The 15080-nt window shown below is 55.9% G+C and overlaps 2 protein-coding genes across 4 annotated transcripts in view; one reads left to right on the forward strand and one right to left on the reverse strand.

The window, feature by feature from the left end:
- Positions 1-397: 397 nt before the first annotated feature.
- Maff (MAF bZIP transcription factor F) lies at positions 398-9964 on the forward strand. 2 transcript variants are annotated; one of them, XM_036208467.1, is made up of 3 exons: positions 398-684; positions 9078-9144; positions 9526-9964. In XM_036208467.1, the coding sequence occupies exons 1-3, from the start codon at positions 437-439 to the stop codon at positions 9958-9960; spliced, it is 750 nt and encodes a 249-aa protein (XP_036064360.1). In that variant the 5' UTR covers positions 398-436; the 3' UTR covers positions 9961-9964. The 2 variants fall into 2 exon arrangements, with proteins under 2 accessions (XP_036064360.1, XP_036064361.1); XM_036208468.1 differs by lacking the exon at positions 398-684 and adding an exon at positions 930-1177.
- Positions 9965-12496: 2532 nt separating this feature from the next.
- Tmem184b (transmembrane protein 184B) overlaps positions 12497-15080 on the reverse strand; it is a 41272-nt gene continuing 38688 nt past the window's right edge. For both annotated transcript variants that reach the window (XM_036208258.1, XM_036208257.1), the window contains one exon: positions 12497-14723. In XM_036208258.1, the coding sequence (XP_036064151.1) occupies positions 14482-14723 (242 nt within the window). In that variant the 3' untranslated portion in view covers positions 12497-14481. The remainder of the gene's footprint in view (positions 14724-15080) is intronic.

A 15080-nucleotide genomic window follows, 5' to 3' on the forward strand; every position in this document is an offset into this window, starting at 1 on the left:
TATCCACATGGTGGAGGCAGGCGTCGCTGGGGCGAGTGGAGGCGCAGCTGAAGACTGGAGTCGGCAGTTGCTGTGGCTCTGGGAATATAAACCTAGGGCTCACAGGTACAGAGATGGCATTTAAAACCACGAGACTGCATGAGATCATCCAGGCAAAGGGTGTGTGTAGATCGAAGAGTCCAGACAGTCAACTGTAAAGTGAAGCAGCGATACCGCCACTGCCATTCTCGAGAGGTGTCACGTGAATGCAGAGAGGACCAAGTCCGGGTGTGGGGCTGAGAACCCAGGAGGCTCCCTGGCTGTGGGCCCCTAGAACCGGGCCTACTGGAGGCGGGGCCTCACTTGGGCGTGGGCGTGGCCTTGGCTCTCGGCGGCAGCTCCGGGGGCCGGCCGGCGGCCGGGGCGATGACGTCAGTGCATGACTGGGTTTTTATGAATGAAAGGAATCCTGTGCGTGAGTAATTCCGGGAAGCTCGCCTTACAACTGCGCGCGGCTCCGGCCCCTTGCGCCGCCCGCCCCATAACAAAACTCGGAGCGGCGCGGCGCGGAGCCGGGTACCCAGGGAACTGCGGTCCCGATCGGAGAGGAGTGGGGCTCGAGCGCGGCCTGGGACCGCCACCGCGACAGCGGCGGGGACAGCTGCGACCAGCGCGCGCGCGGAGCGCCGGGCCTGGCGGAGAGCGGTAAGGACGCGTCAGGGATCGGGATCGCGCTAGGGGTGAGCGCTCCAGGTCGTGCCCGGGCCGCGCGTGGGGCCGTCCTGTCGGCGCCCCCGGTGCATCTGCCCACCGAAGGGCCTCACTGGGGCTGGCTAGGAGGCGGTGCGCCGGCCGGGGAGGAAGCCAGGGCGGAGGCGGGGGCGGGGGCGGGGCGTGCACGTACGTGACTCTGTGAGAACAGTCCCTGGAGCCGCGCCCGGCACCGTGTGTGCGCGGTTTGTTTACGTCCCCCGGTGGCGTGCATGCGCGTGTGTTCTCTGGGGAGTGCCCTGGGTCCTGCGGGCTGAGTGCGCACAGTGTACCTCGGGGTGTGTGTGTTTGTCTTTGGCCGGACGCGCTCCCCGGAGACTGACACTAGCCGGGTGTACTTTCAAGTGAGTGAGCACCGGTGTCCACTGGAGCAAATGCGGAATAAGGACCCGAGTGAAGGAACTGGCCCAACCGATGGTTACACCAGGTCTGGAATTTTTTTTTTCTCTCTCTCCTCTCCACCCTCTGCCTTCCAACCCCCCTCCCACCAGCCGGGACTGCCCGGCCCCAGTTGTCTCTGGAGTTTCCCCTGGCTGTAACCATGTGACATCAGTGTTTGTTCTTCGCCCTGCGCGGGTGCCTGCAGCCTTAGGTAGAGCAGAGGTGAGCGAGCCGGCCTTCTCCTGGCCACCTGCTGGATCTGGTAACGAAGTGCGTGGAAGTCCTTCCTTAGGTTATCTGGCTCAGTATGGACTGTTCATCCCTGGACTGTCCCATTTCTCCAGTCTCGGGAGAAATAGGGAAGGCCAGAAAGGCTCGTGGCAAAGATTGGGGAAGGCAAGACTCCCAGGCTACTCTAGTGGCTACAGTGGCTGGTCTGGATTTCTGAGGCTGCACCTGCTAGATCCTGAAGGATGGAGTGAGGCTGGTAGCCACGCTCCTGGTAGTTTCAGTTCTCAGATGGGACTCGTTAGACTGGACCTACATGTGGACTGCTGGACCCCAGGGCTAATTAAAGATGGGCACACCTAAAGTCCACCCTGGACCAGCAAGATCAGCAGGCAGTGTATGTAATCCCTGGTCTTCTAGCGGGGGTTAATGTGGGAAGGGAACACTGCCAGAAAACACCTGCTTAGGCCAGCAACCTGAAGGATAGCAGGTTCTGGGAACCCCATGATCCTACTCAGACTTTTTCCTTCTTGTTCCCACCACCTGAGGGTTCTGGAATCCAGGGAGGTGGCAACTGAGCTTGGTAGGGGGCAGAATCAATGATACCTTAACTTTGAGCCCAGGGAGTTCCTCTACCACTGTGAGGACCCCAGTGTCTCCATCTACAGCAGGATGGCAGGAGACCCATCTCTGGCAGCTGTAATGCACAGCCTGTTTACCAGGGGAAACTGGGAAAGCAGAGCCAAGCCCAAGGCTCGCGGCTGGAGGTGTATGTAGAGTTGGTGGTTGGAGGCTAGCAGCCAGGGCCACAGGACTTAGGTGAGTCCATCCTCAAAGCTGATCAAGAAACATTCCCCGTGGGGCTGGGGGTCAGTGGTGAGGGGAAGAGGTTAACTGGCCACTGATGGATGGAAATTTAGCATTGAAAGGTTCTATTTCCTCTGAATCCCAAGGGATCCACTAGGGCCCAGGATCCCTAGATAATGCACTTTGGGTTTTGGGTTTGTTTGTTTGTTTTTTTCCAGACACATTTTCTCTGTGTAGCCCTGACTGTCCTAGAACTCACTCTATAGATCAGGTTGGCCTCAAACTCACAGAGATCTGCCTGGCACTTTTTAAAAAATGAATGTTTTACCTGCATGTATGTGTTTGCACCCTATGTGTGCCTGGTGCCAGGAGAGGTCAGGAGAGGGTCTTGGATCCCTGAGAATTGTAGTTACGGGTGGTTGTGTGCCATCATGTGAGTGCTAGGAACTAAGTCTGGGTCCTCCTCTTCAGGAGCAATGCTCACTATGCAGGAAGGCCTGGTGAGACCAGTTCACCTGTGGCCGTGATCGTGTGGGGCTGCTGGCTCCCATCTCAGTGCACAGGGAAGCATCGCTGTACCCAGCCTTGCACAACGGCTGGGCTAGACATTCGGGGTGCGGTGAACAGACAGACTCAGGGACTGCCTTCTGGGAAACAAAGTCAAAGAGCCACACACAAAACGGCAGCTGTGATAGGTGCCACGAAGGGGAAGTTACTTTGGCCTAAGTGGTAATAGGGCTCCTACTTAGCCAGGGCAGTCATGGAAGGTTTCCCTGGGGAGTAGAGTCTGATGATTCAGTGGCTCTGGAACCCAGAGGACAAGGGCTATGGTCCCTTGCTGGGCTTTCAGGCTCAACACAGGGCCTGGCATACAGTGGGTGCTTCTTGGCTATGTGGGTAGTTGAAGAAATGGGCAATGGCTCCATGTCTTTGGGCTTCAGCGACACAGACAGAAAGAGGACCATAGGTCCAGGGAAGCAGAACGTGAGACTGGGACTGTAGGGGTCTTGGAGGAATTTCCCTCAAATGAGCAGGTCCTTCAGGGTGGCTTCCTCCTTCACACACACACACACACACACACACACACACACACACACACACACAGGAGGCTGTGTTCCTCCTGGCCAATAGTCGTTAGGAAATCCAATCTGTTCATTCGTTGGTTATTAACAAAAAGAATGTTGAGAGAGTGGAGGAGGGAACATGTTCTGTGGCCTGGGGCAGCTGGTAGCATGGGATCTGTGGTTTCCATTTTTTTTTTTCAAGGATTATTTTTTTAAAGTTCCTTTTTTATTTACATAGGTGTTTGTGCCTTAGTGAGTTTATGTGTACCACATGTGTGCAGCTGGCTGTGGGGGCCAGAGGGTGTCGGATCCCTGGAACCGTAGTTACAGGAGGATATGATCCACTTGATGTGTTACTGAGGACAGAACCTGGGTCCTCTGCAAGAGCAACAGGTGCTCTTAAACACAGAGCCATCTCTCCAGCCCTGTTTTTGTTATGTTTTGTGATACAGGGCCTTATGTAGCCGGAGACGGCTTTGAACTGCCTTCCTAGTCTGCCTCTTGAGGGCTGCAATCATGGTGGACGTGACCACACCCGACTAGCACAAGGTCTCGAAACATGCCAAACATGGTCAAGTTCGTACATTTGTGTCTCTAGTGACCCCTTTGATGCTACTGGAGGTGGAGGCAGAGGAAGGGGTAAGGCAGTGAGTGGTGAGGCCATTGTGGTCTTGGCCTGGCTGGAAGAGGAAGTGGCCCCTAGCTGTGCAGGTGGAGGAGAAAGGAGGTTAGGCCTCATAGCCTGGCTGCCTGTGCTCTCATGCTTCTGCCTCCAGGAGGCCTTCCCTGGTTTCTTTTCCTTTCTTCCAGGGCCTCCACCCTGCTGGATGGAGGCTTTGGAGCTTTACCCTGGGCCAGACTCTGACAGTGTAAACTCAGACATTGCCATTGCTGGGTGGTACCTTAGACTTCGGGGGAGGCTGGGCGTGTTGGGCAATCCAGGCCCAGAGAAAGGGAGTGACAACCTGAAGTCACACAGTGAGAGAGTGGGTAGCAGAATGGGGCTGCTGCTTCCCTGCACTGCTGGGTTCTTCCAGCAGGGAGGAGGCGCCCCATGCTTACTGCCAAGACCCAGGCAAACACATTTTTTCCCTCTGTCCTCACTAAGTAAGCGGTACGGCGCAGCAGCCAGAGAGGAGCCCATGCCAGTGGGTGGACCGTCTGCAGGATGTCTCGGGTGTACAGCGAGGGGCCAGAGACAGGGACAGGAAGGCCATGGCCCCTGGCTGGTTAGCCGTCATGTCCCCAAGAATGAGCTCATTCCTGGGTCTCTAAAGAATACTAGGAACCTCAGAACTGGAGTTGGCCCTGCTGGCTTCCCCAGGAAGAAGAAAAGCCTTGAGGGTGGGCACCTTGGGCCAGGCAGACTAGTGGCAGTGGCATCTCCTTGCCTTGTGACCTAGAGACTGGAGCCTGCTGCTAGAAACCAAAAGCCAAAGGGGATGGGAAAATCTGTCCCCTTCTCGTGTTGGGACATTCTCTCTGTGACTAGCTGACTGCTGAGCTAGGACATTCCTGGGCAAATGTGGGCCTCCATGGACTTTGAGGATGCCACTGAGGGGCCTGAGGCTAGAGTGGGGGTTGTAGGGATGGAGGAGGATGGGCAGGTCCTAGCCTTCCTAGGGTAGAATGTTCATTGTCTTCTCTTGGGGGGGCTGGCTGTGTCGAGGATTCTGAGGCCATGTGAAGGTTCAGTGGAAAACTGAGGTTTTAGGGGTTGTTTTGTTTTGTTTTGTTTTTCGAGACAGGGTTTCTCTGTGTAGCCCTGGCTGTCCTAGAACTCACTTTGTAGACCAGGCTGGCCTCAGACTCAGAGCTCCACCTGCCTCTGCCTCCTGAGTGCTGGGATCAAAGGCATGCACCACCACCTGAGGTTTGGGAACATTCAAGGGCTGTTTCATCTGACTGGAAATAAGTGCCTGGTTCGAGTGGTCTGTGCCCAGTCCAATCCTGACTTGATCTAAGACTCAAGGAGACTAGAAAAAGACAACTGACCCGTGAGGGGCCAGGCTCTGCTGCCAAGGCTCTGGACTAGGCACAGCACCCAGCACTCAGAACCCAGCAGGTCCTTAGTTAACCTATGCAGGGAGAGACCCCTTCTTCCATTAGGTCCCTTGACTAAGCAAGTGTCCCTCACCCATCCAGCTCCACATAACTGGCAAGAAGGCCCGCATATTGGGTGTCACTTGCTTACCCCATCCCTAGCCAACCGAGGTCCAGGCACACCACAGGTGAAGTGGCTTCCTCGTCACAGAAATGAGGAAACAGGGCTCGTAGGAGGAGGCTATACTGAAGGCACACTGTGAGGAGGTGTCTGGCTCAGTGTGGCTTCAGTCCTGGGTTCTGCCCTCTGTGGCTTGTATCCCCTCTGTCACCCTCTTTGGGCATTATTCGACAGTGTTATCAGGAAGACTACGAAGATGATGGCAGGAAGGAATCAAGAGTCAGTCCTGAGCCTGTTGGGGGGGGCACGCCTTTAATCCCAGCACTCTGTAAGTTCGAGGCCAGCCAGGACTACAACAGAGAGACCCTGTCTTGAAAAAGTGAAGGAGAAAAAAAAAAAAAGGTCAGAATTCTGCCTGTATTGTCGACAGGCTGCTGCTGTGTGGCTTCTAGCAAGCGATGTGCTTCCCTGGGTCACTCCTTCCTCTTGGGGTAGGCTCCTAGGCCTTTCCTACATGCAGTTCTGTGGTGACCCTGGCTGGCTATGCTGACTCAGAACAAGACCCCAGAGCTTACTGCTGTCCTGACCACCTCTGTCCCTCTATGTTTATACACCAGCTTCCACTAAAACTGTGGAAGACAGTGTCCCACTTTACAGATGGGATAGTAGAGGCCAGAGATGTGAAGTAGCTCTCCTCAGGCTGCACAGCCTAGAGAAAACATGGACAGAACTCAAACTCTGGGCTTGCCTCTCAGCCAGTGCCCCTTTCCCTGTCTCCCCAACCCTGATCTGGGCCCAAGGTCACATGGGTGGGGTCCCTAGGCTTGCTCCAATTCTCCTGGCACCAGTGACATCTGCCTCACGAGGCAGATGACAAGGAGAAGGACGTGGAGGCTAACTAGCAGGTTTCACTCACACTGTGTTCCCCTATGCTAGTGTTGGAACTTGGCTGGGACACTGACCAGCTGGGTGACCGTGACAGAAACTCCACCCACACCCACCCCCACGGCCTGTTCCCTGCCCCTGTTGAGCTCTGGGCTGACTCAGCTGTCTGGTATAGGGACAACAAGGAAATAAATGGTTACCCCACCAAGAGAGAAAGGCTAGGGCTGGGGGACAGAGGGTGCCCGGCAAGACCTGTGGGTCAGGGAGGGCTTCCTACCCTGGGACAGAGAGTGAGCAGGACCCTGGCAGATAAACTGAGGAGGAAAGTGGAGAGGCGGCAGGGTTGGTAGGTGGAAGGAAGTAAAAAGATTCCTCCAGGCTGGAGGCAGAATGGAGGCGGGCTAGTGGGAAGCAGGGTGGGGCTGGGCACAGGGCCTGTCTGGAGCACTACATGGTGCCTGGACTCTGGTCTTCTGGCTAATAGGGATCAGTGGGACCCATGGAGGGTGCCATGTGGGCCATGGCATGTCAGATTTTCTTGATGGATAGATACCACCCCCCACCCTCCACAGTGTGTAGCTCAGGCAGGGGACTGTTTAAAAAATGCCACCGCAACCAGATATGGTAGCCTGCACCTGTAATCCCAGTACTCAAGTAACAGGCAGGAGGATCACAAGTTCGAGGCTCTCCTGTGAAATCAAGGAGACCCCCCTCACCAGAATCAGCACAGGAAGTCTAGAACGGCCCAAGTCCTGGTCTGGGCCACAGGTGCAGCTTCTGGGTACATTGTAAGAGGCATGGTGACTTTTGTTTTGTAGAGATAGGATCTTGCTTGACCTTGACATGTAGCCAAGGATGGACTCAAAATTGTGACCTTCCTGCTTCCGCCTCCCCAACCCTGGGATTGCAGGGTGTGTGTCATGCCTGACCTTGTGGCTCTTTATCAGTCTCAGTTTTGTTGGAGGCAGGGTCTCATGTAGCCCAGGGTGGCTCCGAATTCATGATCTAACAGGATGACCTGAACTTCGGACCCTCCCGTCTGTTGCTGATGCTAGGTTCCCTGCCCTGTGCCTCTACTCCCTTGCAGGCCCCATAAGCCCCCCCCCCCCAGCCTTGGGGCCACAGTAGCTGCCAGTCAAAAGTGTCTTGAATGGCCAACTTCCCCTTCCTGCCCCACTCCTTCCTGATCTCTGAGCTGCTCCACCGACCCCTAACCCAGTGAGGGTTGCTCAGAAGCCCCAGACTGTCCCCACCAAGGCCTGAGTCACAGCTGAGAACTCCACAGTTACCACACGAGCTTCTTCTCTGGCCGGACACTGTTCTAAGCCCTGCGGTAAGCCACAGAAGATTCAGCAGGGATCTTGCTGTTGGAGAGGGGACATCCTCACAGGACAGACACTGAGCAAGATGCTGCATGTATGTGAGTGTGGTAAAAGACTCAGTGTGTGCTGTGTGAGCAGTGTGTGTGCAGGCCGGAGGTTGGTGCTGAGCATCCTCCTTGATGGCTGTAGCCCCATATGAACTCAGAGCTCCTGGTTCAGCAAGCCTAGCTAGCCAGCTTGCTATGGGGATCCCATCTCTACCCACTCCCATTCTGGGATTACAGGTGGGGTACCACACTCACCCTGCATTTGCATGGGTCTTAGGGATCCAAACCCTGGGCCTCTCACTTGCCCTTTTAAATTTTTAATGTTTATTTTTTATTTCCTGTGCATGAGTATTTTGTCTGTGTACCACGTGTTCAATCCCCAGTGTAAAAAGAAAGGAAAGGGTTGGAGAGATGGCTCTGTGGTTAAGAGCACTTGTTTAACAGGGTCTCATGTAACCTTGGCTGGCCTCAAACTTGCTATGTGGCCACCACTGGCCTTGAAGTCCTTCTCGATTCGATACCTCAAATGCCGGGACAAAAATGCTGGGTTCACTTTTCCCCATGTCAGGTGCATGGCAAACTAACTATTCAGGAGGTGATCATTGAAGGGATGAAGGCTTCCAGGCCCACGGGGAAGGCTCTGGGTTCAGTGGGCTCATTTTAGGTTAGGGACAGCTACTGTTCCCTCTAGGGCCATGGAGAGTTAGTTACTGGTGTGCAGACCTCAAGCGGTTGGGGAAATCTTCCCAAAACATGGCCTTGGACAAATGCTTCTGGGAAGACACTTGCATGCTCTATCCTGATGGGGTACAGGATGGACTTTGGAGACTCACCGGCCTGCACACATTTGGGCACACTTCTGCAGAAAGCCTGTAATCCCAGCACTCAAGAGGCAGAGGCAGGAGGATAGGGAGTCTGAGGCCAGCCTGGGCTACATGGTGAGCTTGCTGGCGAGCCTACGGATCGTAGGTGGACACCCTAGAACCCACAGGTGGAAGGAGAGAACTGACTCTGGAAATTATCCTCTGACCTCCACACAGTTGAAACAGCGAAACATGCATCCCTATGGGAGAATGGCCAACGGGAGGAGTGCCCACTCCCTTAGTTCACGTCTCTCAAGTACTTCATGTATGCGGTGCCAACTCTGGCGTGGGGAGGCTGTGGTGAAACTGACTCTTGGTTGGAGAACAGGGAGGGAGGGACAAACCACCAGCCAGGATGGACGGTGGTCAGAGAGAGGACCTCTCTGAAGAGGTGACATTCACCAAAGACCTAGATAGTGAGTCACTCCGGGGAGCTGGGATCAGAGGAGGTAGGTCTCAGTTCTGAGATCGGAGCCTTGAATGCCCAGGCTGTGGACACTGGATTTTACTCCAAGTAAAACAGGAAGACACCAGCTAAGATGACCCTGAACTTCTTTCTCTCCTAGGTCTCCAGCCCAGAGGGCACCTTCTGCAAAAATGTCTGTGGATCCCTTATCCAGCAAAGCCCTGAAGGTGAGCTAGCTTCCGTGGACCACACTAGTTTCTGTGGTCTCTCTGCTGCTGCTCCTTATAGAGCAGCGACATCCCAATTCCCCTTTCCTTCCTGGAAGCCCCCAAGGGGACTAAGCAGCGACGGGGCTTCAGGGGCAGGTCACTTCCTTCTGCGCCTGCTTTCCCCATTGAAAAGGGGCTTTCCAGGCTGGGTTTCTCAGCTTGGTTAGTTGGAGCCCTGGTGGCCTCCAGTGTGCTGATGTGGGGGTCCCGGTCACCTTCAAGGTCTTAGCTCTAATGGAGAGGGAGGGAGGGCGCACTGGGAAGTGGGGCGGCATCCCCAGCACGGGCCGCGTGCCTCTGTGTCCCCCACGTGCCTCTGTGTCCCCCCACGGCTCGCAGGTGAAGCGCGAGCTGAGCGAGAACACGCCGCACCTGTCGGACGAGGCGCTGATGGGGTTGTCGGTGCGCGAGCTGAACCGGAACCTGCGCGGTCTGTCGGCCGAGGAGGTGGCGCGGCTGAAGCAGCGGCGTCGCACACTCAAGAACCGCGGCTACGCGGCCAGCTGCCGTGTGAAGCGCGTGTGCCAGAAGGAGGAGCTGCAGAAGCAGAAGTCCGAGCTGGAGCGCGAGGTGGACAAGCTGGCGCGCGAGAACGCCGCCATGCGCCTGGAGCTGGACGCGCTGCGCGGCAAGTGTGAGGCGCTGCAGGGCTTCGCGCGCTCGGTGGCCGCCGCCCGCGGGCCCGCGGCGCTGGTGGCGCCCGCCAGCGTCATCACCATCGTCAAGTCGGCGCCCGGCCCCTCGCCCGCGCCTGACCCCGCCCCCTGCTCTTAGTACCCGCCCCTTCCCCCCGACCAACGCCCCTCCGACCCGACTCCCTTCCCCAAGTGCCCGAGCGCCTCCTGCTCCCGTCCCATTTCTCTGCCACTGTTACCCAGTGTGATGACTTCACATTCCTTTCCTGGGCTCTTTCTAACTCTTGCCGGCCCCCCAGACTGGGACCTGACGGCCCTGGGGAGGGGCAGCTTTGCTAAGGTGTGAGGGGGACGTTGGGGTCCTGGGTTTCCCAGGGCTGAAAGTCCGTCTTCAGATTGGAAGCGAGGGGGTGTAGAGATGGCCCGGAGAAGAGCTGGCGGGGAGAGGCTTTGGATTGTACCAGTATGCCCTTCCGAACTTCCCACACACGACTTAGGACTAGGTGTGGCCTTGTGGGGCTGCCCTGCTGGGAAGCAGCACTCCAGAGACCGCCCAACTCTGCTTGGGACCTAGGAATGTCAGGCTTCCCCAAGCTGAGAGTCTTTGGAAGGGACCGGTGGAGCTCGGTTGACAGATGGGGAAGCTGTCAGGCGAACGGACCAAGGCCACACAGAACCGCCTGGCTGAGCTGCAACCCCAAAAGGGGCCTTCTCACTCCTGTCCTAACATTCCAACCACGGATCGACTTCACGGGGAACACACAGGGACCTCTCTGCCTGGGAGACCTTTGTCTAGGAGGTGGGGAAGAGAAGCTGAAGGAGGGAGGAGGTGACGTAAGGGACGAGGTGAGGAGCTGGCCAGCCAGAGGAGGGGCTACGGAGATGACCTCTGCGGTGGGCAGGGACAGACACTACAGTCCTGATGCAGGCAGTGGAGAAAAGGGGGTCCCTCGGAATTAGGGCTTCCACTTTGGTCCGGAGTATCCGTGGTGGTGTGGGGGCTGACCACTGGTTCCCTGGGAAGTCTGGCCCTGGCACCTCCCCAACACTGTATACAGCTGAGCCCCCCGCCACATTTATTTATTGCACGAATCTAAGTTATTCTCACCAGCAGAGCCCAGCTTTCTTCCCTGGGAAATATGTGGGCCCCGGGCTGGACGTTATATTTTATATCTACAAATAAATCACATTTAATCTTATACTTAGGGAAAGCTGGATGGCAACAAAGGTTTTTTAAAAATTGCCCCGCTCCCAGAGTTATTTATTTTCTGACTTAAAGTGAGCCAGTTATCTGCCTTGAGTATTTTGTAGACTTTCTGAATAAAGTCGAGTTCTCTTTTTCCACAGAGAAGTGTATATCCTGGAGTGTTCTGTGTGTGCTCTGAGTGAGTGGCCTGAGACCACTTTTGGGTCATGGGAGGCTAAGTCCCACAGCTACCTTTTGCAAGCAGGGGTGGGTGGAGACTGGGTGAGGAAGGGCTGTGCTCAGTCTGTACACAGTCCCAGGCAGAGAGAAGTCCTGGGTTTTCAGACTCTCTACCACTTTCACATAGGTCTCGTTTTCTACAGCCCAGTGGAAACTACTATCCTGTGGACTTGAAGGCCCAGAGAAGTAGACTGCTGAGTTCCAGCCAGCAGGCCTCAGCCTTAATCTTCCATCTTGGGAGGGAGTGGGAAGGGATACCCACTCATTAACTCTGTCCTGTCTGGTAAGGAGTGGAATACTCTGGTCTTCAGCCAGGGAAATGGGTTTGAACCCAAGTGGTTTTTTTGTTTGTTTGTTTGGTTGGTTGGTTGGTTTTTTTTGGGTGGTACTGACTAGCTTCTTGCTGTACCAGTTTCCTTTAAAATGAAGGTGCTATAGAGGAGGCATGGTATAGAAAAGCCAGAAGGGCTGCTAGTCCTAAAAGCGTAACAAATGACGGTCCCTAGGACTAGGGTGAGGACCTTGCTTGTGGCTGGTCAGGGAGGGAGAGGGGCCAAGGAAAGGGGTAGAGTTGGAATGTGGGGAAGAGCTAGATCATGTGACTGGACCCACAGAACTGCCTCCCCTTCAATTTGGGGCTGTGCCAGTACTCCTTCCTGAGAGACTAAGCTCAGGCCTGGCAGCAGGAAGGGGTGGTAGGTAGTGATGAGGGTGCACAGATGATGATGTAGCCTTTACCTTCACAGTACAGGCTGCCTGAGAAGTTCCCTGCCCACACGCATTCCTGCCATGCCTGTCAGCCACAGGCTAGACCTTAGACAGGCACAGTGCCTGGGCATGGTGCCTGCAGGAAAGGTACTAGGGCCTGGTACCCTTGCCCTAGGCCTCCTGGTTCCTAAGGATGGGGGATGGGCTCAGAGAAGTCAAGGCAGGCCTTTGGCCAACAAAAACTTCACCACTTACCTCTGGAGAAAGCAGGGGACGGGGATGGGGAGAGGGTGAACACTCTGTGGTCAGCGTCTGTGCAGAAAGAAGAAACTGTCCAATAGGGACGTGGACCCTGATTTTAGTTCCGGACATATAAACACCCCCCATGACCTACACACACACACACACACACACACACACACACAGCACACAGGAAGAGGGTGGACATCCCCGTCCACGGCCACTACACTTCTTCCAGACAAAGGGGGCAGGAAAAACCCTCACTGGCAGGCAGAGGAATTTCGGTACAATCTATATGCTCTCATGTATATTTTCCTGACTTTATTTGCTGCTTCTGTCACGCATTTAAAATATCACAGAGACCAAAATAGAGCGGCTTTCTGGTGGAAGGCAAGGCAGTCACAGGACGAGATACAAAACTAGGGCTCTGTCTTCTCATACATCATACAATTAATTTTCAAGTATTTTCTTTTATGTACAAAGAGCTACTCTATCTGGAAAAAATAAAAAATAAGTGAGACAAGATAGGTTATGCATCCTAGGAAGAAGGAATGGGGCGGTCGAGTCCAGGTTCCTGTCCCGTGTTCCCACAGACCACAAGCTTCCTGCCACTGAGCTCCCCACACCTCGCCTACCATGCCAACAGGCAAGTGCCAGGGTGGGTGGGGACCAGTGGGGACAGAAACCAGCAACATCCTTTGGCCTGGAAGGAAGGGGAAAGTCTGAGAACAGACTGGTAGAAGTAACCCCAGGAGGGGACCATGGCCACGCCCCAAGGAGCTCCCATCTGCCAGCTGCCTTCCTGGGCAGCTTGGGACCAGCTGGCCAGGCCTACTGGGTGGGGCTGAGAGCTGCCCTCTGGCACCCCACATGCTGGCCTCTAGGCCATGAGGAAGGGAGGAGAGTAAGAAGGTTGCTAGGATGCAACAGCTCCATGAGGTCCCTCCCCGTGGACCCTAGGGAAGGAACTTGTTTGTTCCAGAAGTGACCAGAGGGAGGCTTCCAGTGAAGGCCACAAGGCAGGGCTCTTCCTTCTACATCACTTTGTCCACCTCAAGAGGCTACTGCAGCCAAAACTCAGGTGCTGCCTGGATTCCACTCCCCAGGTCCTCTGCCACCCCCGAGGGTCCAGACCTGGTGGCAGAGCTGGGATGTGATTGTAGAGGGAGTCAGGGGAGAGAAGGAGTGGTCCCTGACTAGGACACCTGACCTAGAGTCCTGAGTGCCAGCAGCTCACCAAGAAGTGCCGGGACAGACTGGGGACTGCGGAGGGGCTTTCATATGTGACTAAGGCACAGAAGAGATGGGCCAGGGGCCAGAGGGAGCAGAACACCAGGCCCTGCACAGCCAGGGGACCCAGGGGTAGGCACCCCTACATTGACCCCGCTGCATAACCATCCCTCCAGCCTCCCTCTGGAAGTGGTCTGAATGTGGAGACTCAGACTTCTTCCATGACCCAGGAGGGATAAGCCCCAGGCAGAGACCAGGACCTAGCAGGAGTCTGACTTCTCCATTGAGGAGGAGCAAGCCCTGGCACAGTCAGAAGTATAGGGGGGCTCTGCCCCAAACTATCAAGAACTGGACCCAAGTGAGAGAGCAGTATGGGCTGCTGGATGTCCTCAGAAGGCCAGAAGAGCCAAAAGGCAAGCCAAATGGCCACAGTGAGGACACCCAAGGGCCCAGAGCCCCACATGTCACCAAAGGGCCCGTAGGCACAGAGGCATCCTTCCTAGGTGGGCCCCAAGTCTCCTGGGGTCTGGCTCTGATCCTTGCAGCATGCTAGGCAGGCCTAGGTTAGGAGAAGGGGAAGGTCCACAGACATTCACATCTCCTCCTCCTGCCCAGAATGAGACAAATCTCACACTGGACAAGGATGAAGAGGGAGGGGCAGGCAGGTGGGAAGATCAGGTCAGGTCTGGGTATTGCACGGTGTGGGGTGGGCTGGGCCTGACAGCCTCGGCAGATATCTTGTTGGGAGGGGGCTGAGGATGCAGCTTCTGGCCAACACACAAGCATTTAGGCCCAGCCATGGCTGGTTCCAGATGTGTCCCCAGTACAGGATGGGCAGCAGAGGGTGTGGCAGCTACAGCCAGTGTCCCCTGCTCTTGCCCCAGATAGCGCAGGGTTGGCCATGTAGACACACTCCTGAGGCCTGTTCCTCTGGAAGCGATATGTGAGTGTTTCTGGTCCAATAAATAAAGGGGCAACAGCAACACTGTGCTGGCTGCTCCCTGGCCTGGCTGGAGGCTGGAGGAGGTACCTCTCCATCCCCACCAGAGCCCATACTTAGAACTCATCATCAGAGCTGAGCAACAGAGTCTTCTCGTTGTCACGGGCACCACTGAGGCTGTGGGACCGGGAAAGGCTGTGGGTGCCACCACGCCAGGTGGGCCCAGGCTCCAGAGTAGACTGCTGCGTGTACTGCTGGTAGGCAGGGGAGAAGTTGTGGATGGCATCCTGCACAATGTCATGTGGGTTCATGGTCTCTTTGAGGCTGCTGGAGATGCTCTTCATGGGGGCACAGCGGCCTGCAGGGAGGAGGCAGGTGGGGCAAGGGCCAGAGCAGGAAGAGGGAAGCTTGATCAGTCCCCAATGCTCTGTTCACTTGCTCCCCCTGAGACATGAAAGAGGACAGGACAGCAGGGAGTGAACACCGGGAGCCATGAATGGAGCGAAGACGAAGGGGAAGAGGCAAACCATCCCTGGGAATGATGCCCACAGGTGCGAAGGGACTGGGCAGGATTGGGAAAGCTGCAGACAGTCACCTGGAATACCCCAAACGGTAGTGCCAGGCCTCTACCTGGGAGGGCTGCTGGACCAGGTACCAGAGGCCCCACAGGAGCAGGCTGGCCTGTTGGCTATCCGTCTAAAAGGGCAAGAATTCA

Source organism: Onychomys torridus, chromosome 16 (genome assembly GCF_903995425.1).
Source record: "Onychomys torridus chromosome 16, mOncTor1.1, whole genome shotgun sequence".
Classification (NCBI taxonomy): Eukaryota; Metazoa; Chordata; class Mammalia; order Rodentia; family Cricetidae; genus Onychomys; species Onychomys torridus.